At 41.1% G+C, this 24,344-nt stretch overlaps 1 protein-coding gene across 4 annotated transcripts in view; it reads right to left on the minus strand.

Moving 5' to 3' along the window:
• Window positions 1–17,581, minus strand: part of LOC102992289 (zinc finger protein 227) — a 52,018-nt gene extending 34,437 nt beyond the window's left edge. The window contains exons 1-5 of one of the 4 annotated variants that reach the window (XM_007107714.4): window positions 17,333–17,581; window positions 16,821–16,871; window positions 14,684–14,726; window positions 12,364–12,490; window positions 4,782–9,056 (exon numbers count right to left, since the gene is read on the minus strand). In XM_007107714.4, coding sequence (XP_007107776.2) covers window positions 6,868–9,056; window positions 12,364–12,490; window positions 14,684–14,726; window positions 16,821–16,871; window positions 17,333–17,367 — 2,445 coding nt within the window. In that variant the 5' untranslated portion in view covers window positions 17,368–17,581 and the 3' untranslated portion in view covers window positions 4,782–6,867. The other 3 variants (XM_007107717.3, XM_007107712.3, XM_007107716.3) reach the window with 3 other exon arrangements.
• Window positions 17,582–24,344: the final 6,763 nt, after the last annotated feature.

The following is a 24,344-nucleotide window of genomic DNA, read 5'->3' on the forward strand; positions in this document are numbered from 1 at the left end:
AAGGGGGCTTCCCTGGTGGCGCAGCGGTTGAGAGTCCGCCTGCCGATGCAGGGGACGCGGGTTCGTGCCCCGGTCCGGGAGGATCCCACATGCCGCGGAGCGGCTGGGCCCGTGAGCCATGGCCGCTGGGCCTGCGCGTCCGGAGCCTGTGCTCCGCAACGGGAGAGGCCGCAGCAGTGAGAGTCCCCCGTACCGCAAAAAAAACAAACAAAAAAACAGAAAACACTAGATGTCCTTTTAAATGGATGTCTTGGCAATCAAAAGCTTAATGTCAGGCATTTACGCTACAGGGTTCAATACCAGTCAGGGGTTACTTAGGAAAGCCACGTCACTATGATTTTAGAGATAAGGGAATTTTTAAATAGGAATTAGACCTTACACAAATGTGGAAGGAGAAATCAGAGCTTGTCAGAATTCTGAGAATCCAGGCATATCTAAGCGGAAGCATGGTACGAGATCGGTGAATTCTGTGAACACAAGCCCAACTGCCACAATTCGTTTTTTGTAAAATGACTTCCCGGGTCACAAGCAATGATGGATGGAATACAATGACAGAGAATAAAGCATTCTGTAAGGTCCACAGATGGTACTTTTATCAGAAGCGTTGGAAGAGGAAAGGCAGTTCCATATCTACAGCAGCTGGTTTTTCCAGTGAAAAGAAAGTGCTGTCCCTTCCGTGATGGAAGTGGTCTCATGTAATCAAATTCCCAGCTGGGGGATGGGGAGTCTCCTTTGGAGAACAGCACCCAAATCTTCCTCCTCATTCAACTGATCACACAGAACTCCTCATGAGGTCACAGGCATGGGCTGTGAGATGGGAGTCGCTGTAGAAGGAACTGGAGCTCTGGGAATTTGAGCCACTTGCTTGTGCAACTCACTTGTGACTTTGAGCACAGTCTATCACTTCCACTAGATGATGAAGTGCTGCTGGTATGCCCAAATTTATGACTTCATTGCATAACTTTCTGGCTCATGGCCATGTATTTAGTTTTAACTACGGACCAATAAAGCCAGAAGCTGCTTTCACAGAAGGAGTAATGTCACACGCAGAGGATGACATAACTCTGCTCCCAAATCCTAAATAGTTGTGTTGTGATCTCCATGCAGCATCCGTATCTGTCACAGACACTGCCTACATTACCAGGTACATTCAACACAGACATTATCAGGGATCATAACATTATTTTGGTAAAGAGCCATGTAGTAAATGGTTTAGGCTTTGCAGACCACTCAATCTCGGTCACAACTACTCAACTCTGCCATTTTAGCACGAAAGCACCCATAGGCAATATATAAAAGTGGTCATGGTTGTTTCAATAAAATCTTATTTACAGAAACAAGTGGCAGCCAGATTTGACCCATGGATTGTAGTTTGCCAATCCTTGAACTACACTGTGAAACAAGATTGGACAGTGATGTAGCCCGGAGCTGGGTCAATAAAAATGTATTGATAGCCCTACCAGATGAAACTGAACTTCAATGGATGATATTTGCTAATAGGTATAGAGAAAAAAAAGCACATGTCAGTTCAGTAGCTGCGTATGAGATGCCAGCAGATGTGTTCTCGAGCAATAAAGCCACATCTGGAGCTGCAAATGGCATTAACTCCTAATTAAGTTTACAATAATCCCATGTCATTCTTCAAGATTCACCTGTCTTCTGCACAGGTCAAATGAGTGAACTGAATGGGAATATGACCCCTGCAGCTTTCAGGATACTGCTAGTGGCACTAATCTCTTCAATCCTTCCAGTAACATAATACTGCTTTTGGTTTTCTGTTTTGGTACGTACAAGACAGTTATCGTGTTCACTTGTCCTTATCAAAATTGCCCTTGTACCATGGGCTAGAGAACCACGGTGAGGATTCTGCCAGCTGGTTATTCCAATTGCAACTGTGCATTCTGGAACTTGGTAAATAACCAGAGGATGAGTGCAGGGGTCCATTTAGACCAGCTCATGTGGATGGACCCAAGCAAAAACATCCCTTAATTATTTGTCATTTATAAGTCCCTGTACTAACCAGTAAACCACAATGCCATTTTGGGGTCCAGGAGTTAATGTCAGCTCTAGTGTCTAGTGCTTCCTTCATCTTCTGGTGATTTCCACTTACCTAATGCACAACCTCCATAAAATGTGGCTGGAAGTCATGTTGAAGAAGTCTAGGGATGATTTATAGTATTGGTAGTAAACCAGGATATATCCTCCCTCAAGGGGACCCGGCCTGCCCTTCATTCAAGATGCTCTGGAAATGGGAACTGACTCATGTTATGGAATTGGCTGAGGGACCACAACTCTCATGTTGATTCAGGTCAGACATGTTCATCAGACCTAGAGCTTTTCTCCTGATTCAAATCAAGTAGGGTATTAGTAGACTTCCCATTTATTTCAGCCCTAGAGATAGCACATGAGCAAATGTAAAAAATCTCTGTGTATCAAACCATTCTAATGATCCCTTTCATTTTGCTGTTCATTGTGAAAAACACGCTCACTTTATCTCTGCCAATGAAGTGTTTCCACTTGACCAATGATGCCCCACGATCCCATTAGCCTCACTGAATTTAGGGAGCCCATTATGATGACGTAATTTCCCTCTCTCATTCCTGGCCTGCAGAGAAGAGTAGCTACAGAGCATTCCAAGACTGCTAACGCTCCCCTCACCAATATGTTTCTTAAACCTCTGGCAAAGGAAGTGTCCTCTGAGCCCTCCCAGGGCACATAGTGGTTTTGGGTGAGCAGATCTTATGTGATAAATCCACTCCAGCGGTGGTTCTCAGCTGGGAACACTTTTGGTCCCCCCTCCCAGGAAACATGTGGCAGTGTCTTGAGACTTTTTTCTTTAAGAAGCTGTGTTATGAATGAGCCCCACGTGGCTGGTACACATGGAGGTATCAAGGCACTTTTATTGTTACAACTAGGGTGGCAGGAAAGAGTATGTGCCACTCACTGGCCCATCTTACATTGCACAGGACAGCTCCCAACAACAAAGAGCTATCCAGTTCAAAATGTCAGTCATGCCAAGGTCAAGAAATTTTGCTACAATATACTTAGAAAGTTCTGGCATTTTGACTTTAGCATACGCTAACTTTGGGTACAAGTTTCAGTCATTTGAGCAAACTGTTGAAGGCATTCCCAGGTACCCAAGCTAACACGCTGAGTCTGGAGTGGGTGTTGAATGCACTCCTATCAACAAATCCAGCCTAATCAAATATTACATTACTTCCACCTGCTTCAATACCTACAAAACCCACAATCACACATTATTTCTCAGGTTTCTATTGATATAAATTATAAAATTCCTTATTTTAGCAGATATAGTGTCTCCTCATGGTCATACTTTATACCCGGTGGGTACCCACCCCTTCCCTGCTCCCTTCCCCATGTCAAGGACTCTAGTCTGATTACTAGGTCTAGAAAAACGAGAGGTAGTGGAGGCAAGTCTTGAGGATCTACAGTCCCCTGCAAGGAAACTATCTCAGAGCAGAGGCAGACTTCCTTCTAATAGCACAGGAGGCTCAACTAAGAGGTCACAGGTCAGAGGTCACAGGCCTCACCTTTGCTGGAATCTGCCCATATATTTCCACCTCAAATTTCCAGGATTCTACTCCTTCCCACTGATGCCCTATGACATAAGAGAATCTACAAGGTTGTGAATCAATGTGTTGTCATTCAGCCACTGACTGAATTTGACTTTGGATCCCCTTAAAAAAAAAAAAAAAAAAGGAAGGAAAGAAAGAAATGCTGATTATAACAAGTCCCCCAAAGTGTTGCTATGTAGCCAAGCTCAAAGCTAAGACAGAAAATCCCCAGAGGTAAAAACAGATTTCGAGCTCATGGTATCAAGTGGGAGTTGAAACTGAAGGCCCTATAAAGGCCAATGGAACTGGATACAAGCTAAAGATTTAGTATTTAGCATAGATGGGAGTCAAGGTTAGAGGAAGCTATGCATTGGGAGTGAGTAGTGAACTACTCAACACTAAGAATGGAAGAGCAGCTCTTTCATTGAATGTGAAGAAAGAAACAGGTAGTCCCTAGTTGCTACAGGTAGTAGTCCCTAGTAGCAACAGGTAGTCCCTAGCTGCCTTTGAACCTAACTAAAGAACAAGGTCAACCAGAAGGGCAGATAGGAGAATCAAAAAGGAAACCTCTCTGGAATCCTCACTGAACCAAGTCTAAGTTCTGCTCTACTTGTGGTCTTTCACTTACGGAGACAAACCTTTTGGGCTTACCACAGGGATCAACAGACTTTTTCTCTGAAGGGCCAGAAAGTAAATATTTTAGGTTTTGTGGGCCACAGTGCTCGTCACAACACTGTCAGCACAATGGGAAACATTCAAAGATGGTAAATAAATGGATGGGGCAATAAAGATCTTTTATGTTCCAATAAAGCTTTAAAGGCAATGAGCCAGATTGGGCTCACAGGAGGTAGTTTTCCAGCCTTTGACTTAACTCACTAAACTACAAATTACCTTGAGAGTTGGTGGGCTATCCTGATATCTACCAAACCAAACCAAACCAAACAAAACATGAAAGGCCTAGGATTTCTGACATCTAATGCAATGCAATTTGAGGTAGCATGGACTTTACATACACATGTGAAGGTGTGGTCTAGGAAACCAATCTTGGAAACCTGCCTTTCACATTAAATACATCTTTTGCTGAGTAAAGCCCTTTAACCAAGTAAGTGTTAAACATCAGTGAAATGACTAAGAAGTAGGAAATGGTATGCAAACCTCCTCAACAACTTGTTCCCATCATTCTAGGTTTCTTCCCTATGCACATTTTTCCGTAGGGAATCGTTGATAAATTTTACCTCTAAAACTTACCTATTTCCACTCTCTATCTTCAGGATTTGCCCAATCACTGTTACTTTGTAAACAATTTAAAAAATTTTTTTTTGGTAAATTCCTTTTTTCCCACAGCTAACGGTTCTCTGTGTCATAGTGTCTGGAATAACCCAGCTACTTCCCCAGTCAGACCAAGCACTTGAAAGGACAAGCTGGTACCCTGGGCTATCCATCCATTCACCCAGTAAGGAAGTCTGATGAGGAGAACTAGGATGTGTAAATTTCTACTGTTGGAATTAAAACAGAATATTCTGGGCTGCATGGATTTATCCTAAACTTCAAATGCATTAATTATAAATATATAGTTACACTGACTAATATTCTGTATCTTTGAATAACCATATAAATTTTTTCTTTTTATAAATGATTTCCAGAGTTCTATTCCTTAATTTTGGCCATATATATATACCTCATGATGACAGGATTTCTTACCGTGAGGTATTAATATGTTCTTAGTAATTTTTAATATTATATTTTACATTATTTTACTACCTATGTTACTATAAAAATAACAGTATTTTACTGGGAAATTGATGCTCAATGAAAAGTTTAAAATATGGAAGTTAAATGTGGAAAAAAAATCCCTGAAAATCTTGCCACTGTTTATCCCTTTACAGATGATAGGATGCATTAACACACACACATACGTATTTGATTAAGGTATGTGATGTACCTAAAATACATTAAACTGTTACATGCTTCTGTTGTAAGTTTAAGCCATCATTTTAACAGATCTGTTATTACATAAGTATCTCAAAATATAAAGAAATTCCTATTGAATATTTCACTTTTACAAAATTTAGTAACATTTACGTGCTACTCACCTTTTCTATTTGAATTTCCTAAGGTCCTATTCTATGATTTCTATATCAAAGGGACGCACGTCCTATATTTTGATATGTACTCACCAACTTCACTTTGAAAATCAATTTTTCAATCCACTGCTAGGAAAAAGTGTGCAAGTAAGTCATTGAATAAATATGTTTGATGAAATTACCAAATTTCAATAATTTTTTTCTTTTTATCTCAGGCCAGAGAGGAGTAAGGAGATAGAGAACTTGACAAAAGTAATCTACTTCAAACAGCCTCTTTTCTCTACTTAAGAAGTCTTGATGAACGTAATGCTAAAACCCTTGGAAGACAATCACATCAAAACCTGGACGGAAATGTGGTGAATAAGAAACCAACGATCAGTTCATTTACTAAGAAATGTTTGTCCTCTGTCACTGTCATTAGTAACTCTTTCTGACACTTAAACCTCTCCCTTGACATCCTTGAAAAAAGGGTCAACAGTATGTTTTCTGTATTGCAAGATGAACAATCCATTTTCAGTAAGTCTATACTGTCACAAAAGATAACTGAATTTGTACTGTATAAAATTAACAGAATATCAGACGAAGTCCAAGATAAGATGCAACTTGAAGCGAGGCTAGGGGGAGACAAATGGAGCTAATCATAACAGGACGATGCCACATTAATATTACAAATTGCAGTAATGAGTGGTTTTCTAACACTTCAACTCTTTGTCTCCCTGAATTACTTTTAAGGCCGCATTTAGGTTAACTGCTCTGAATACAAATTTTTATTAAATTTTGGAGGGGATTGCAACATAATTTTCAAAAAGTTTTTCCTCATTCATTAATTGAACAAATATCGAGCACCTACGAAGTAGCTAGCAATGTTCAGACTGTAGATTCAGAACAAACATCTCTGCATTCGTGGAGTTTACGTTGTAATGGGCATAAATTTTGGCATGTCCATCATACTTTTGTACAAGGCCTGCTAAAACTCATACTAAGGCTTCTCCCCTGAGTAATATCTAATAGAGGTCAAAGTTCAAACTGAAGCCCTTACTACACCATTTACCAGGGTTCTCTGCTGTGTGGCCTCCTGACTACTGGGACATGTTGAGCTATGGCTGAAACACCAACTTTAATGAAACAAATGATTTTTTTTTTTTTTTGAACTTGATGATTGGAAGAATTCACATGACACCTGAGTTGTTGGTTTTTTTTTTTTTAAATCATTTTATGGAACTTTTTTCGTGTGTGGGCTCTCTGATGGTCTTACCACTCCTATCACTTTTATAGGATTTATCAGCAGCATGGATTCTGTGATGAATTGTTAGATTGGAGCGCCAACTGAAGCTCTTACCACAGGTCTCACACTTGTAAGGCTTCTCCCCTGTGTGCACTCTCTGATGAGACTGTAGCTGTGAAGACCGACTGAAGACCTTACTGCATCTGTCACATCTGTACGGCTTCTCTCCAGTGTGGACGCTCTGATGAAGCTGAAGACTTGAGGCCTGACTGAAGTGCTTCCCACACTCCCCACACTTATATGGTTTCTCTCCTGTGTGGACCCTCTGATGCATGTCGAGGTTCAGGCTCCACTTGAAGCCCTTCCCACACTCCTCACATTTGTATGGCTTTTCTCCAGTGTGGACTTTTTGATGGGCTTGAAGGTGTGAACTCCGACCAAAGCTCTTCCCACACTCTTCACATTTGAATGGTTTTTCTCCGCTGTGGACTCTCTGATGGGCCAGAAGATTTGAAGCCTGTCTGAAGACTTTCCCACACTCCTCACAATTATACGGTTTCTCTCCAGTGTGGATTCTGCAATGAATTTTAAGATCTGCTCTACGACTGAATCCCTTCCCACACTCTTCACATTTGTATGGTTTCTCACCGGTATGGATCAGCTGGTGGATCTGAAGTCGTGAACTCTGATTGAAGCCCTGCCCACACTCCTCACACTTGTACGGTTTCTCTACGCTGTGGGCCTTCTGATGGATTTGAAGATATGAACTCTGACTGAAGCCCTTCCCACATACCTCACATTTATAGGGCTTCTCCCCTGTGTGGACAACCAGATGAACTTGATAATGGGAGTTCCTCCTGAAGCTCTTCCCACACTCATCACATTTGTATGGTTTCTCTCCTGTATGGACTCTTTGATGTGCCTGAAGGTTTGAACTCAGAGTAAAGCCTTTACCACACACATTACATATGTATGATTTCTCTCCAGTGTGGACTCCCTGATGGGCCTGAAGACTTGAAGGCCGACTAAAGCCTTTCCCACATTCCTCACATTTGTAGGGTTTTTCTCCTGTGTGGACCCTCTGATGAATGTATAGATTTGAGCTACAAATGAAGCCCTTGCCACACTCCTCACATTTGTATGGTTTCTCTCCCGTATGGACTCTCTGATGGGACTGAAGGTGTGAATTCCGACTGAAGCTCTTATCACACGTGTCACATTTGAATGGTTTCTCCCCAGTGTGGACTCTCTGATGGTCCTGAAGGTGAGAGGCCTGACTGAAGGCCCTCCCACACTCCTCACAATTATAAGGTTTCTCTCCCGTGTGGACTTTACAATGAACAGTAAGTGCTGACCTACGACTGAAGCCTTTCCCACATTCCCCACATTTGAACGGTTTCTCTACAGTGTGGACTTTCTGAGGAGTCTGCAGCTGTGAGCTCTGACTGAACTCCTTGCCACACTCATCACACTCACTGTGTCTTCCTCCCACGTGAACTCTCTGATGAATATGAAGAACCGAGCTGCAACGGAAGGCTTTTCCACACTCACTACACATATGAGACTTCTCTTTTGAGTGTAATTGCTGGTGAAGATCAAAGGTGGAGAGATCGGTGAAGGTTTCTTTACATTCATTACACTGGTAAGGTTTTTGTCCTGTGTGAATCATAGTATTCTGATCCAGTGTTGAAACCCTCGTGCTGTCTTTTCTATCATCACTGTAGCCGTAAGATTTTTGACCCTTGAGTACTCCATGAGCATCAAGGTGATGTGAAATCCAACTGATGGTGTCAACATCTTCTTTACACTGACATAGTTTATTTTTCATGGAAATTTGCTGGTGTCTATTCTGATAATTCTGTGACTGAGTCAATGAAGTTTTCCTCCAAGAATCCTGGGCTCTCAAAGTTGCAAACCTTGGATTTCCAGTACTACTGGGATCACCTGCTTTATCATTTAATATATGGTTCTCATCTTCAGAAATTTGAATAGAGAGTCCTGCCCCAACCTGGCAGAGGGAATCACCTTGTTTGTGGAACTGACAACTATTTATCATGGAGTCTTGGCATCTGGTTAAGTCATTTGCAATTTGTTGCCAGATTTGCCGGCAGGAAAGCTCTTCACGTGATCCTCTGTCTTGAACGGCCCTCAACTCACTTTGATTGTTTTCTTCTATAAGGACAGAGAATTCAGAGATGTGGACACGTGAAAGCTTTGTTCAAAGATTCAAGATTTTACACTTAAGACACAGTATGAGACTTTAACGAACCTCAGGATGGTTCAGCTTATCTTTCGCACCACAAATGAAGTTCTCTGGTTTATATACTGACAGAAACCAAGAGATGGTCCATTAAACTCCCAAATACTTAGCATTAATGAAACCCATTTAAAACCAAATGACTATCATCTGACATACTATTTAAATCATCTTTCAAAAATTATATGTCATTCCTACCACAATACAGTATCAATAAAGACAAGCATTTTGCTGTGCTCACAGCTTTAACAGTGCCTGGCAGCTAGTCAGGGCTCAAGAAATGCATGCACAGGTGAACCCAGTTTGATTTCCAGGATTCTCTACAATTCTGAATCCCAGGTTAAGTTTGAACCAAGTCAGAGAAGCGAAAGAGCTTTTACAAGTCAGGTATCAGATACAGGAAAAGGACTGGAAAGTACAGTTTTGCTGAAAAGTTGAAAGGCTGCACCAGAGGCAGCAGTACACCAAGGGGGTTAGTGCTGAGGAGAATACGAAAGGTGCTAAGAATCGGGACTTCCTCGGTGGCGCAGTGGTTAATAATCTGCCTGCCAGTGCAGGGGACACAGGTTTGAGCTCTAGTCCAGAAAGATCCCACATGCTGCGGAGCAACTAAGCCCATGAGCCACAACTACTGAGCCTGTGCTCTACAGCCCGCGTGCCACAACTAGTGAAGCCCGCATGCCACAACTACTGAAGCCCACGTGCCTAGAGCCCATGCTCCGAAACAAGAGAAGCCACTGCAATGAGAAGCCTGCGCACTGCAACGAAGAGCTGCTCCCACTTGCCACAACTAGAGAAAGCCCGTGTGCCACAACGAAGACCCAATGCAACCAAAAATAAATTAATTACTTTAAAAAAAAGGTTCTAAGAATCAGTGGGGGTAAAAAAAATGCATGAAGACCTATGCACGGGATCCTTCTGAGGCATTTGTGCTGCCTAATACGTTCCCCCGCACCCCTGCCACGTAGGAGTCAAAATTTAGAGGCTAGGGAAGAATGCTGTCTCTTAAAAACAGCATGGAAAATTTTTGGACACAGATACATTGGTCTTTAACAAGAATGAGTTCCAAAGTAAAGAATGAGGTTTATGAGTCAGCTGGGAATAAATTCCATAGCTTGTGATAAGTATTGAGAAGAAACAGACTAGAAACTATTAAAGAATGATCAAAGCACTCAAGATGACATTATCTAAAATGACTTCTACAAGATACATACAAATGCACACACACACACAAAATGTTTGTAGAGCTAACAAAGATCGATTTCTAATTAGTGAGGTTGGCTTTGGAGGAAACAAATGGGACGCAGCGGGGCAAATCTTTTACGGGAAAGGCTAACTCACCAGCTGGCTGTTTTCTGAGACCAGTTCTCCCCTGGTATAAGGGATAAGGAAATAGAATTTTCTTTCCTTCTATGGGAGAGCTACCTAAGAAGTAGACATAAGAATCCTCATTCAAAACGGTATTTCCTCCCCAGATGAATATGCTCTGCTACTAAGAGCTCAAGGAAAGTCACAGGAAAAGCATTTTACTCAGTTTGGTTATAATTACAGGTTCTATACATGTTTTTTGTGCAAGTTGATGAGGGCCAACTTGTACAAAAAGGCAAACACACACATACACACATCATGGGCACCTGAGAAGTTAGAATTAGGCTAGGAATTCATTTGAAGACAAAAAAGCATTTGGCAATATCCCTTATTCACTTGGATTTGTTCACCGCCTACTAGCTATTTTCATGGAAGGCTAATTTCTCTATCCATTAACTCATTTGTTTATTCAAGAAATATTTAAGAGTCCCTGTCATGTACCAAGACTATGCTAAGCACTGAGGCTAGTGAGCAATAAACATAACAGACCAAATTCCTCATCCACTCCTGGATTACCCTCCAGTGGAAGAAAAAGAGGTGAGAAACAGGTGAACAAATATGTACATGAGTGAAATGCTTAGACAAAACAAGGCAGGGCAGAGAGAGTAAGAAAGAGAGGACTGTATTTTCCATAGGGTGGTCAGAGGACAGCCCTCTCATCCCCCTTAAGGTGAGTGACTGAAAGAAGTAGAGAGGCCTAAAAGATTACAGGTGAAAGAGTATTCCAGGCAGAGAGAAGGACAAGGAAAAGGCTCTGTGGCAGAAGTATCCTTTGCAGGTCTGGAAAAGACAGGGTAAGAGGGAGGAGAGGAGATGTATTCAGGGAGGTGGTGGGGAACGAACCGCAGCCCACAGAAGACTCTAGAAGCCACTTTAAGTGGTTTTTATTCTAAGTAAAAGAAGCCACAAGAGAATTTTGAAACAAGAACATAACTTGACTTAAAGTAACAAAAGATCACTTTGCTACTTAAAGAACAAACTGTGGGAGGAGAAGGGTGGGAACAGGTGACCAGTACAAAGACTATGCAATAATCCTGGAAAGAGATTTCCAACTGGGACCAGGTGATGGACAGCACAGGGCTGGTGAGAAGCAAAACAGATAGAGAGCTAACCACAAGAACTCACGATTCCTTGGTTCTTACCTAAATTTCTATCTGGGTTGCTGAATTCATCAACCAAAGCCTCTCTTCTCTTGCTATATGTTTTGTATCTCGTTTGAAGAATGAGAACATGCAAAGTCACAAGTTAACATGAACAGGCTAGAGCTAAAGTTTACTAGAAATTTGAGTTCCAACTGCATGTTGAAGATATTGAAAGCTGTGTTTTTCAAACTTTGTATCACGACCCATTGAAGAAACAGCATTTATTTCACAACCTAGATACACACATAGAAGTATACATTACTAAAACGAAGCTTGAATGACCTATTTCTAACCAATGTCTATTTTCATGAAATCTGTTCCCACTGGCTCTCACACCACTCATGCCATCGCCCAGAGTTTTTGCTGCAATGTGTTGTACTCCTAAGAAACTCTGATATTTTCTATACTATTTTATTTCATTAAAAAATCACACGTAGGGCTCAATAAATTGGCTTTATAATCCACTAATGGCAGGGAGGGAAATCTGAAAAAGAATACACAAGGTACAGCAAGATACTGTCGATTTACAGTTCTTTTACAAAACAAATGAAAAGGACCTGAAACACACTGTTTAGAAAGACCAGAGACATCCTCTCGTGTCCCACAGGAATTGCAAAAGTCTGGTTCCCAAACTCAGGGAACCATCTCAAGAGGCCCAAAGCCTTGAAACACCAAGGTCACAAAGACACTCGCAGAGAAAGGCTGTCCTCACCCACTGAGACCAGGTTCCGGAAATTTTCTACCATCACATCCTGGTACAGCTTCCTCTGGGCCGAGTCCAGCAGCCCCAGCTCCTCCTCTGTGAAGGCCACGGCCACGTCCTTGAAGGTCACCGCCTCCTATGACAAACAACACCACCTCAATCTTATACCCAGTGGAAGAGGGGCAGCCCCGAGGAGAAGAGGAGGATGGGAAGTTGCTCCGGCTCCTGTGCGGTGTGCAGACTTCCCAGCACCCCCTCCTTCCATCCTGCCAATACCACACACCGACTTTCCTCAGCCTCACCGGATGTGTGGCTATGAAAGAGAAGGCTTTGTGTATTTACCTGCGGCTCTCAGACAACTCATAAGTAAACTCCCTAGAATTCTAATCGCTGGATCCTGAACTAAAAAGCTTTCACTTTTTAGTTATTATTGCCAAGTGCCCCAGAAAGTTACCAATTTAGTCCCGGCAGTATTTGATGGCACCTGCTTTCTCATTGAGGTGGGAACCAGCTGAGGAGGAGTGTTATATGTGGAAATTAACCAAAAGGCCATGCCAGGTTTCTGAATGAAAACTCTCTTTCCCCGTTTCTGCCTTTCGGTCGAATGCAATACTCTTGACTCCAGACCCTTGGCTTTCTGAGTGAGTCTGAGTTGTTTCCTCCTTTTTTCACAACCCCTATTCTTTATATTTAAAACAAAGATGAAACCAAGCAGCTCTTTATACAATTGTTCTGAGGTGTCTATGCAGTGACAAGTGCTTTAAGTACCACTGGACTTTTTAAACTAAGGTCATGTATTACTCTGATTAGAAAAAAATATAAGATGGAAAAAGAAACAAACCAGTAAATAAAATACACAAAGGGTCTGACTCAAGCATGGGGAAGACTGAATCTAACTCTGGTCATGAGAAAACTTCTAACAATACATTATTTTTTCTGCGTGAAGCAGCAGTTTGATCCTGCTGTGCTGTGCCGAATTTGGATATTCTACCAAAAAACATCCAAGGCACCACATATAAAACATACCTCTTCAATTATGAATACCTAAACCTAGTATAGTAAGGGCAAAAAGGGGCAATATTCTTCAGAACAGATATTTTGAGAAAAAGGTTAAATCAGGAACACTGTCACTGCAGTGTTCCTAAAACAGTAAAAGGGCTTCCCTGGTGGCGCAGTGGTTGAGAGTCCGCCTGCTGATGCAGGGGACACGGGTTCATGCCCCGGTCCGGGAAGATCCCACATGCCATGGAGCAGCTAGGCCCGTGAGCCACGGCCACTGAGCCTGTGCATCCAGAGCCTGTGCTCCACACGGGAGAGGCCACAACAGTGAGAGACCCGCATACCGCAAAAAAACAAAAAACAAAAAACAGTAAAAGTCTTTAAACTAAATGTCTGTGAATAAAGAATAGTTTAAAAAATAGGTGCATAAGTTTGTGGGAACATGATAAAGCAATTAAAAGTGAATGTTAGCTAGTATTAAATGAAAAAAAATTTAAAACTATCTATGTTATAAATACAAATACACAGCTATGAATACATATTATAAAGAAATCACAGAAATATAAAAGCAGCTAATTTGTATGCAGGTAAGCAGTAAAGTGGAAGATGTTCTTCATTTCCCTTAATTTTTCTTTTACTTGTGAAATAAAAAAATAATGAAATAAAACAAAAATTAAAACCGAAACCAATTAGGGCTTCCCTGGTGGCGCAGTGGTTGAGAGTCCGCCTGCCGATGCAAGGGACACGGGTTCGTGCCTCGGTCCGGGAGGATCCCGCATGCTGCGGAGCGGCTGGGCCCATGAGCCATGGCCGCTGAGCCTGCGCGTCCGGAGCCTGCGCTCCGCAACGGAAGAGGCCACAGCAGTGAGAGGCCCGTGTACCGCAAAAAACAAAACAAAACAAAAACAAAACCGAAACGAATTAAATGTAAGAGGAATTTTTTCTCTTTCAGTTAATCTTTATTTTTTTATTTTTTAACATCTTTATTGGAGTATAATTGCTTTACAATGGTGTGTTAGTTTCAACAGGAATTTTTAAAAAAGCACACATGGCACACTCAGGTCCTCATATGCTTAGACTCTCCTTGAAGAGAAAAACCCATATGGTACTATACTCAACATTTTGTAATAACCTATAAGGGAAAAGAATCTGAAAATATATGTATATATATGTATAACTGAATCACTTTGCTGTACACCTGAAATTAACACAACATTGTAAATCAACTATACTCCAATCCAAAAAAAAAGAAAAAAAAAGAGGAAAACCTGTGTCCAATCTGAGTACAAAAATGGCATTTTTAACAGCAAGAAAGGCAAGCTCTACTCACCTGGAATGTGCTCATTTTCTCTCTCCTGGGGAAGTGCAGAGTCCTAGGAAGACAGACAGGGAAAGAAGAAAAAAGTCAATGGAAACTGGTTAAAAAAAAAAAAAGTTACTAACCCACGTGGTGCTCATTGTGAATTACCAAAGCTCCCAGTCCTCGGGGTGGCTGCAGCTGATTATGCTTGATTAGCAGAGCCCCACACAGATACCAGATGCCCCCGTGACCCCTCTCAGTGGCTGTGTGAGGAATGACCTGCCCATCCACATAAAGTGGCCCCCTCACAGCGTGCCTGCAGCTTCCACAGTGGTCATTCTTATTCTGGGTATGGTGTAAACAGAGACCATGTAAGTAAGAGTAGGTTTTGGAGTCAATATGCATGGTCTGTGATCAGGCTATGCCATTCACTAGCAGTGTCATCCTGGGCAAATTATTAACATCTCTTTGCCTCAGTTCTGTCATCTGCTAGTGGGGGAGAACAATGGCATCCACCTCGTGAGATCGTTGTAAGGTAGAAAGCTCTGAAAACACCATCGTCAGGGTTTCTTATTTCTTAGCAACTGCGGTAAAGCAGATGATATTTTAGTTAGAAATTATCCTTAGAGATGTGATTTCTACCAACAGAACACTGTCAGACATGTGGAGGTCATAGGTTGTTGCTCTGTTATGTGAGAGTCTTGAGACTTCTGAAAATCTCTGCTTGTCTTCCTAAGGATTTTGTTACTGCAACAATAATATTTAAATTGACATGGACAACTTTTTACAAAAGGTATAAAAATATGTTAAGTTTCTTTTTAAACAGGAAATACTGTTTTGACAATTATGCACAGAGGTAAAGAGAACTAATGAAAGCCAGGATTCTGCAACAACAATAAAAAATAGTTTGACAGTCCATACCTAATTCAAATTTAAAAAGAATCTGAATTGTAATTATATCATTATAAATATAGGAAAGTTTAAGAAATAAATGGGAGACTTCCCTGGTGGTGCAGTGGATAAGACTCCTAACTCCCAATGCAGGGGGCCCGGGTTTGATCTAGTACAAAAAATGGCAAAGATTCCACTCCCCAAAGCCTGGGAGAGATATATCTTCACAACTTCTAATGACCTCCATTTTGATTCTACACTTGCTAGCTGTCTTCTGCTCAATTCAGGATTTTGAAAGGGGCCCTGACAGTTGACAATAATTAGTGGGGGAATAAAATCATTGGACTAAGTAGGCCTTTGGTGAATCCAGCTCAGTTTTATCTGTGACATCTAGCAGGGTCAATTTCCTCGGCCTCAGTTTCCAGAAAAGACCCTCTCTTGAGCTTCTCGAATTTTCACGTGCACGTGAATTACTGCGGGATCTTGTTGGAATGCAGCCTCCTGGGACCCCTATGCAGAAATCATAAATCAGAAGGTCTTGAATGGGGCTCAAGGCTGGGCACTTCTATCCGAGTGATGCCAATGCTGCTGGTTTGTGGACCACAATTTGAGTAGCACTGCAGTGTAACATCAGTCCCACACAAAACAGCCTCCACTACACAGAAACATACACAAAGAGTAACCAGACAAAAAGGCACTAAAACATTTACAACTGTTATCTTTACACCCTAAAGTTATAGACAATTAAAAATTTTCTTTATGTATATATCTGCATTTTTCCATAATGATTATGCTAGTCCTATGATATACATGTTATTTGAAATAAAATAAATGACCCAGTTGAGAAAACTATCTTAAAAACTCATAACAGTAGCCTAAACCTTGCTCTCAAGGTCCCCACAATTAAATCACAACCTACTTTCATGACATGATTCTAGCCAGTACCCTATGCTCAAGGAGAATATACCAAAGGGAATAGCAAACTCAGGTGCTGGACTCAAACTGCCTGGGTCCCAACCCCAGCTCTGCCTCCTACCATCTGGGTGAGGATGGGCCAACAAGGTTGTGTTCCCTGCCCCCATCTCCTCATCGTTAAAGTAGAGAAAACAGCAGTACCAATTCACAGAGCCACTGCCTGATGGAAATGTGTTCATTTGCAAAAAGCTTTTAGAATGGAAATTAGTGACCAAGGCTCAGTTATAATCGTTACCCATGTCCCATACGTTCTACAATTTATATGAATATCTTAAGTAGAAGAATGCCAAGTCCTACTCACGTGGGGCTCTGTTGCCTCTTCCTCCGTGCAGTGCTTTTTGAGAAGTCAGGGCTGGGGAAGGAAAAGAGACTGTGAAATACCAGGGCTGTGTTTCCATCCCCAATAATTCATACCGCACCCCCTCCGGCCCCCGTACCAGCTAGAAGTCCCCTCCTTCCAAAACAAGCCAGGAGTCCAGGACAATTCAGCTTCCTGGGCTCACAGAATCCCGCTGCGAAATGGGTGCCTCCCGAATTAGAGTAGTATTAATGACAATGTACCAGGCAGTTGTACACCTTTTACTTGTGCTATCTCGTTTTTTCTCACAACACTATATTAAGAAAGCATTCCTTTTTTCCCCCTTTTACAGAACAGCAATGGAGGCAGAGGAGTTAAGCAACTCATCCACTGTGACGCCGTATGAAGTGGTAGGGCTAGGTGGGGGGCGGGGTTAGGTTAGGAGTGAAGAAAATCGGGGAGACCCTCAAACCCAGGAGGCACGACCTGAGCCCACCCCATCCCGGGTACGTTACCAAACGCAAAGAAGCTCCGCCCGGGGGACGTACATCACCACTCTAGGCCCTCAAACCTCCGCTTTTAGCCACTCCTCCTCTTTCTCCCCAAACGAAAGGTCTGCAAATGTTGGCCCCAGGCGCATGCCGGGGAAGCTTGAATGGGTCGTGAGGAGCGGACCTGAAACACCATAATCAGGCAAAAGATGGCTGCTACGTTGTCCTCCTGGGGCGGAAGTGCCTGCGACTAACCCGGAGCTCCTGGACCACATTTCCCAGAATTCTGCGGGGAAACGTTTACAGCGAGGCGTTACTGTAGCTGCAGTATATGGGACTACACGAGTTTACGAGCTCTGGACTACATGTCCCACGAGGGCGGGGTGTGTGTGTGTGTGTGTGTGTGTGTGTGTGTGTGTGTGTGTGTGTGTGTGTGTGTGTGTGTGTGTGTGTGTGTGTGTGTGTGTGTGTGTGTGTGTGTGTGTGTGTGTCTGCCTACGTGTACCGGCTACAGTTCCCTTTCTGCACTACACTTCCCCCGAAGGTGCGAGCGGAAAACGGACAGAGCCTCGCCCCCCTAATGCCGAAGTGCCCAACTTGCCTGGTTTTCACTTTCCGGAATCCCTGAGAAGGTCTCAGGCAGTCTTGTCGTTCTACTGTGTCGGCCTCAGAAGAGTGTAGATTCTGTTCATTGAAAGGCGTACAAGCTCAGTAGAATTTTGGACGTCTTCAAGAGGCTAAGTGACATAAAGGCATTACCAGCCACAGAGGCTTCCTGGTAAACCCCAAAGAGTTTCACCATTGGAATAAGGGGAGAAGGAAACTGAGCTTTGTTTGGCAGGGACTGAATCCAAACGCCAAAACACCTCATTCCCTGAAATTGTGTAAAGGTGAACGTGTTTTGTTAGCATCTTACAACCCGTTTAGAAGTGAAAATCCTTTCTAGAGACAGACGTCAACATCCTAGGTCTCAAGTTATATCTGTAATTATAAAATCTGTGACATTGATATCTGACCAAGTGAACTTTTAGGGGGAAAAAAAAGCATTACTTGACATACGGAGGGACACTTCACAGTCATAAAAGTTTCAAGTTATCAGAAACTAATAACTTCGGCTCATACTTTATAAAGCAAAAATTGACAGACTCATGAAGAGAAACATTCAAATTCATAATTGGATCTGGAGATTTTAACACATATATAGAGGGAAATGTTGAGCCTTAAAAGCATATATTAAAGTAGAAAGGAAGTTGAAAATTGATTCGGAAAACATCCATCTCAGGAAGTTAATAAATGAATAATAAAACTGAAGAAGGCAGATGGAAAAAAATAAGATCAGATTAATGAAATACAAAACAAAATAAAGTAGATCTCACACACACCCACAAAAAAAAAACCAAAACAACAACAACAACAACAACAAAACCAAAAAGGATCATCCATGGTATAAACAAAGATTTTTCCAAAAATTTGTTCCAAATTCTTTCAGGAAAATATCCTCCAAGAACTATCCCTGACTTAAGCCAACATAGCACACAGGATTTCTTTCCACTACAAGTAAATTGAAATATTGGATATAGAATGAAATACAGTAAAATGATTAAAAGTATTATTTATTCACCGCCTGTTCCCTATGGCACACTCCACTCCCTTCTCTAACCCGTAAACTACCATTCTAATTTGTTTGATGTGTTTTCTTTTGGGTGTGTTCTTGTGCAAAATGTGCACTTGTGTATATTTTCAATTTATATAAATAGTGTCATAAAATTCATTCTGGTGTTTATTTCCTTCATTCAGGAGTATATTTTTAAGATTCACCCATTCATCTAATTTGTTTCATAGAATTCCATTTTCTGCACCCACATTTTACCTATACTCTTCCAACTGCCATGCCAATAACAATAAAATAAACATCTTCTTACATTTCTGTTTATAGACGTATCTGAGAATTTCTTTGGAATACATAGTCGAGTGAAATTATTTCATAGCAAATGTGTATACTTTAATAATATAGCCAGATTGACCTCCTGAATGGCTACACCAGTCCAGATAACCAAGAGTTGCACGCCAGGTTTTTGTGCAACCACTTACCTTCATTTGGACGACTCATCACCCTGTTTTGCTAGTGTAGTAAATGTATAGTAGTATCTTGTTTTAGTTAAATTTCTCTGATTTCTAATAAGTTTGATCTTTTTTTCAAATGCTTGGTAGCTTCATCTATAAATGTCTACTTAAAACCTTTTGCCCCATTTTCTAATGTGGATGCTATCTTTTTCTTCCTCATTTCTATTACATATTCTGATTAATACCTTTTCAGTTTTACCAATTACAAGTATCCTTTCCTAATTGGGCACGTGTTTCTAAAATTTTTCTATTGTGTTCTTCATGGAATAGAAATCTTTAATTATAAAAGATAATAAAACAATAATTTCTTAATATCTGTGCTTCTGAAACTCCTCAGGTGAAAAAATACATTTCTACCTTTTAAAAATCAACTTTCTAGATTTATCTTTCACATGTAGGTCCTTTAAATATTTTGGAGTCTATTTATGTACATTTTATTACATGGGATCCACTTTTATTTTTCTCCAAGAGAAATTTTTTCTTTTTTTTTTTTTTTTGCGGTATGCGGGCCTCTCACTGTTGTGGCCTCTCCCGTTGCGGAGCACAGGCTCCGGACACGCAGGCTCAGCGGCCATGGCTCACCGGCCCAGCCGCTCCGCGGCACGTGGCACCCTCCCGGACCAGGGCATGAACCCGTGTCCCCTGCATCGGCAGGCGGACTCTCAACCACTGCACCACCAGGGAAGCCCCTGAGAAATTCTTAAAAATATTGATATTCATGGCTTGAAGATTCAATATTACAAAGATATCAGTAATCCCCAAAATGATCTATAGGCTCAATCAAACCCCAATAAAAATATCAGCATTTTTTCCCTTGGAAATTGATGAGATGTTTATAAATATTATGTGGAAAAAGCAAAGAGCTAAAAGAAGAGCTGGGACAATCTGAAAGAAGAATGAAAAGAAAGATATTAGTCACATTAAATCTTACTATAAATCTACAATATAAGATAGTCTGGTGTTTGCTCAAGGATAGACAAGATAATAGACATCAAAATCCATGTTGAAACAGACATTATAACAACGTGTAAAAAGAAAACACTGCAAGGAGTTCCCTGGTGGTCTAGTGGTTAGGATTCGGCGCTTTCACTGTGGTGACCCTGGTTCAATCCCTGGTCAGGGAACTGAGATCCTGCAAGCCACGCAGCACGGCCAAAAGAAAAAAGAAAGAAAACACTGCGGCAGAGAGGGAAAAGAAATCTTGTTAATACAGTTGATCCTTGAACTAGTGTTCAAGGGGGTTAGGGGTGCCAACCCTCTGCTAAGTTGAAAATCCAAGTATCACTTATAGTCAGTCCTCTGTACGAACATGGTTTTTCCATAATCGGCAATTCTGCATCTGAGGATTCAACCAACCTTGGATCGTGTAGTAGTGCAGTATTTACTATTGAAAAAAATCCTCGTATAAGTGCACTTGTGTAGTTTAAACCCATGATGTCCAAGGGTCAACTATTGGTTCTCAGTCAGCTGGATATCCATATGGGAGAAATATTAATCATTACTGCATAGGATACAAAAATATAAATTCCAGAAGATCTGCAGACTTAAATTTGAAAAGTAAACAATGATGCTTTAGGAAAGAAACATAAGAGAACAGCCTTTTTGCCTTGGAGTAGGAAGAATTGCTTAAACAAGACCAAAAAAATCACAAACTGTGAAAGAAAAAATTGAAAAATTGGACTATTTTAAAGTTAAGAAACACTGTAAATCCAAACGCACCACTAATGGGCCAAAAGTGAGAGATATTTTAAAAACATCTATGGAATAAAAGACTCAGATGCATCCCTAATGCCCATGCATTCTTCAAGGGTCAACTGTATCTACCAAAGTTGAACATATACCCTATAACCCTTTGGTTCCACCCACAGAAATATCCCTCAAACAAGTGCACAAGGCACGTTCTAGATTGCTCACATCACCACTAACTGTGATAGCCAAGAATGGGAAAGTACCCAATACCCACCAATAATGGGATTAATAAATAGATTTTGATATGTTTACACACCGCAATAATATCCACCAATGAAAATGAATTAAAGTTATCCACTCCCAACAATATGGATAAATGCCAGGGATATACTGTTGAGCAAATGACGCCAACACAAAATAGTACCTATTACATGACTCCATTTATATAAAGTACAAAATAGGCTAAGTGAATCTACACCATTACAAATTAGTGGCTACCATATGGAAAGGAAGGTTACTAAAAAGAGCCAAAAAGGGATGTTTCTAGGGTTTGGGGTTTGTCCTGGTCCTCCAAGAACTAGATGGCAAAGTGCTGAGAAAGACTTTAACGAACAAATATTTTATGAGGGAAAACATCTGAGAGAAAATGGCAGGGAGCTCTCGAAGGCTGGCAGAACTATCAGCTCATGCTGCAAGTCTGACCCTGAGTCAAGATTTGGAAAATCATCGACTGCCTTATAATCTAAGTAAACTCCTTCAAGGCTGTCAGGGAGTCCTTGAAAAAAGGTCACTGGACAGAGGTATCCTGGTCTCCAAGAAATGGCCTGCCTTAGGATCCCTGCTGTGTTGGCTAGGAGCAATCAGGGGCAAGACCGGCCTCCATGCAAACGTGGTGATGGATTTAAGAGCAGCAGCTGGGACCTTTGGTCAGTTATGTTCCCTGTGGTCATAACTGTGAAATAGGAGACTCTCAACTTGGATGCTTCCTTGTGATAAGATTTGGTTGTTTATTTCTGCCAGTAATAATACTGAAGCAACGTTGCGTCCTTCTCAGTACATCATATCCCAGAGATCTAAAATGTTGGTTTGTTCTGTTACTGATAATGTTCATCTCTTGGCTAAGGTAGTGTTCACCAAATTTATACCTACTGCATTTCCTTTTGTGATTAATACCACTTTGTGGAGAGATATTTTGGGTTTTGTAGCATCCTGTTCCTCATAAACTTTCAACCAGTAGTTTTATAATTCATTGATTATTCTTGCCAGAACCTATAATTACTACGATGGTTGTAAATAATGATTTTTACATTACATCATTCTTTCTGTATATTTATGGCTTGGCATTCTGAGAGCCCTTCCTTCCCTCCCTTCCTCTTTTTTTATTCATATTCTGTATGATAATTATTTATTTTATGGTCAAATTGCTCAGATTTACCCAGTGTGAGTCTCTTCAAGCTCGATCTTTTTACATGTCCCACCACTCTCCTACTTTCTGGCACAGCAAATTTTCTCCAGGATCATTCTATACTTTCCTTGCTCCAGCCCTGAAATAGAAACGTGGATATACATGTTTATATACACCACATACACATGTGTGTGTTTGTATATCCTCACACTTCCATAACTACTTCTGTAAATACCTAGCATGTGCACTCACTCCCTCTCTCTCTCTATAGATGGATGGACGGATGGATGGATGGATAGACAGATCTATATAAATAACTTATGGTCAGACTTCCATATCCGTGGTTCCTCTGTATCTGCAATTCTGCAACCATGGGTTCAGCCAACAACAGATCATGTAGTACTGTAGTAATTACTATTAAAAAAAACCCTGCATATAAGTGGACCTGCCCAGTTCAAACCTATATTGTTCAAGGGTCAACTGTAACTTGCTAAATAAAGCCCTTTATCCAACTATATTAAAAATACCACCATTGGTCTGAGTATGGAAGGCCATCCAAACCTGCTTTGTCCTTACTGGTTCCACATCCAGAGGGTCCTCTGCTATTATGCTGAGTTCTCTCCTCATGCGCATCTTTTCAACAAGAGAAATTTTTTTTTTTTAAACCTCCACGATGTAGGTATATCCACTTATGTTTCTACCTCCAGGATTTTCCCTCTCCCTATTACGGATCTGTAGTTAAAGCACAGTATAAATAATAAAGCTTCAATTGTTGAAATTCATCAATTTTTCTGTGTACGCAAAATAATCTGAGAATTGTTTTGTTTTGGAAATTGGCTTCCAGAGTTCATACCATAATTTTGATCTTATATGCCTTATGACAATATAGAACAATCATATTATGAGGTCTTAACTGCAAGGGATAATTATTTAGTACTTTTTCAAATTCTATTATAATAATTTCCTGCTTTGGCAATATTCACTAGTCAATGAAAAAAATATAACATGAAGTTATAAAATAGAAAAATACCACAAAATGCTCCTTGCCTAGGAAAACCACGCTGGAAGAGTATCCCTTTACACATGATCTTATGCATGTACACATACATGTGTGCACACGCACACATACACAAATACTAACAAAGATTTATGGTTGATTATACTATGAAGGCTACAATCTGTGACCTCTCAAAGCCCATACTGTGTATCTCCTGCCATTATATCTGTCATAATTTTTTTTTAAACAAATTTATTTATTTATTTATTTTTGGCTGCGTTGGGTCTTCGTTGCTGCATACGGGCTTTCTCTAGTTGCAGTGAGTGTGGGCTACTCTTCGTTGTGGTGCGCGGGCTTCTCATTGCAGTGGCTTCTCTTGTTGCAGAGCACAGGCTCTAAGCACGTAGGCTTCAGTAGTTGTGGCACACAGCCTCAGTAGTTGTGGTGCACGGGCTTAGTTGCTCCGTGGCATGTGGGATCTTCCTGGACCAGGGCTCGAACCCGTGTCCCCTGCATTGGCAGGCGAATTCTTAGCCACTGCACCACCAGGGAAGTCCCTGTCATCATTTTAATGGCTTCAGATTAATATAGGAATATATCAAAACTCAAATTCTTACAGCTGTACACTAATTTCCATTTAAAAATTCAGTGACATCATTGATGCGGTGCTCATCTTTTTGGTATTTTAGAAGTTTTGATAGAAGAAATGCTACAATAATCAGAAGGCAAACATTTCAAAGTCTGGATGAAAATGCAGAGAATTAGAAATCAGTAAGTTCAAGGTCAACTAAAAATGTTTTTTCTAGGGACAACTTTTGTGA

Source organism: Physeter macrocephalus, chromosome 17 (assembly GCF_002837175.3).
Source record: "Physeter macrocephalus isolate SW-GA chromosome 17, ASM283717v5, whole genome shotgun sequence".
Lineage (NCBI taxonomy): Eukaryota > Metazoa > Chordata > Mammalia > Artiodactyla > Physeteridae > Physeter > Physeter macrocephalus.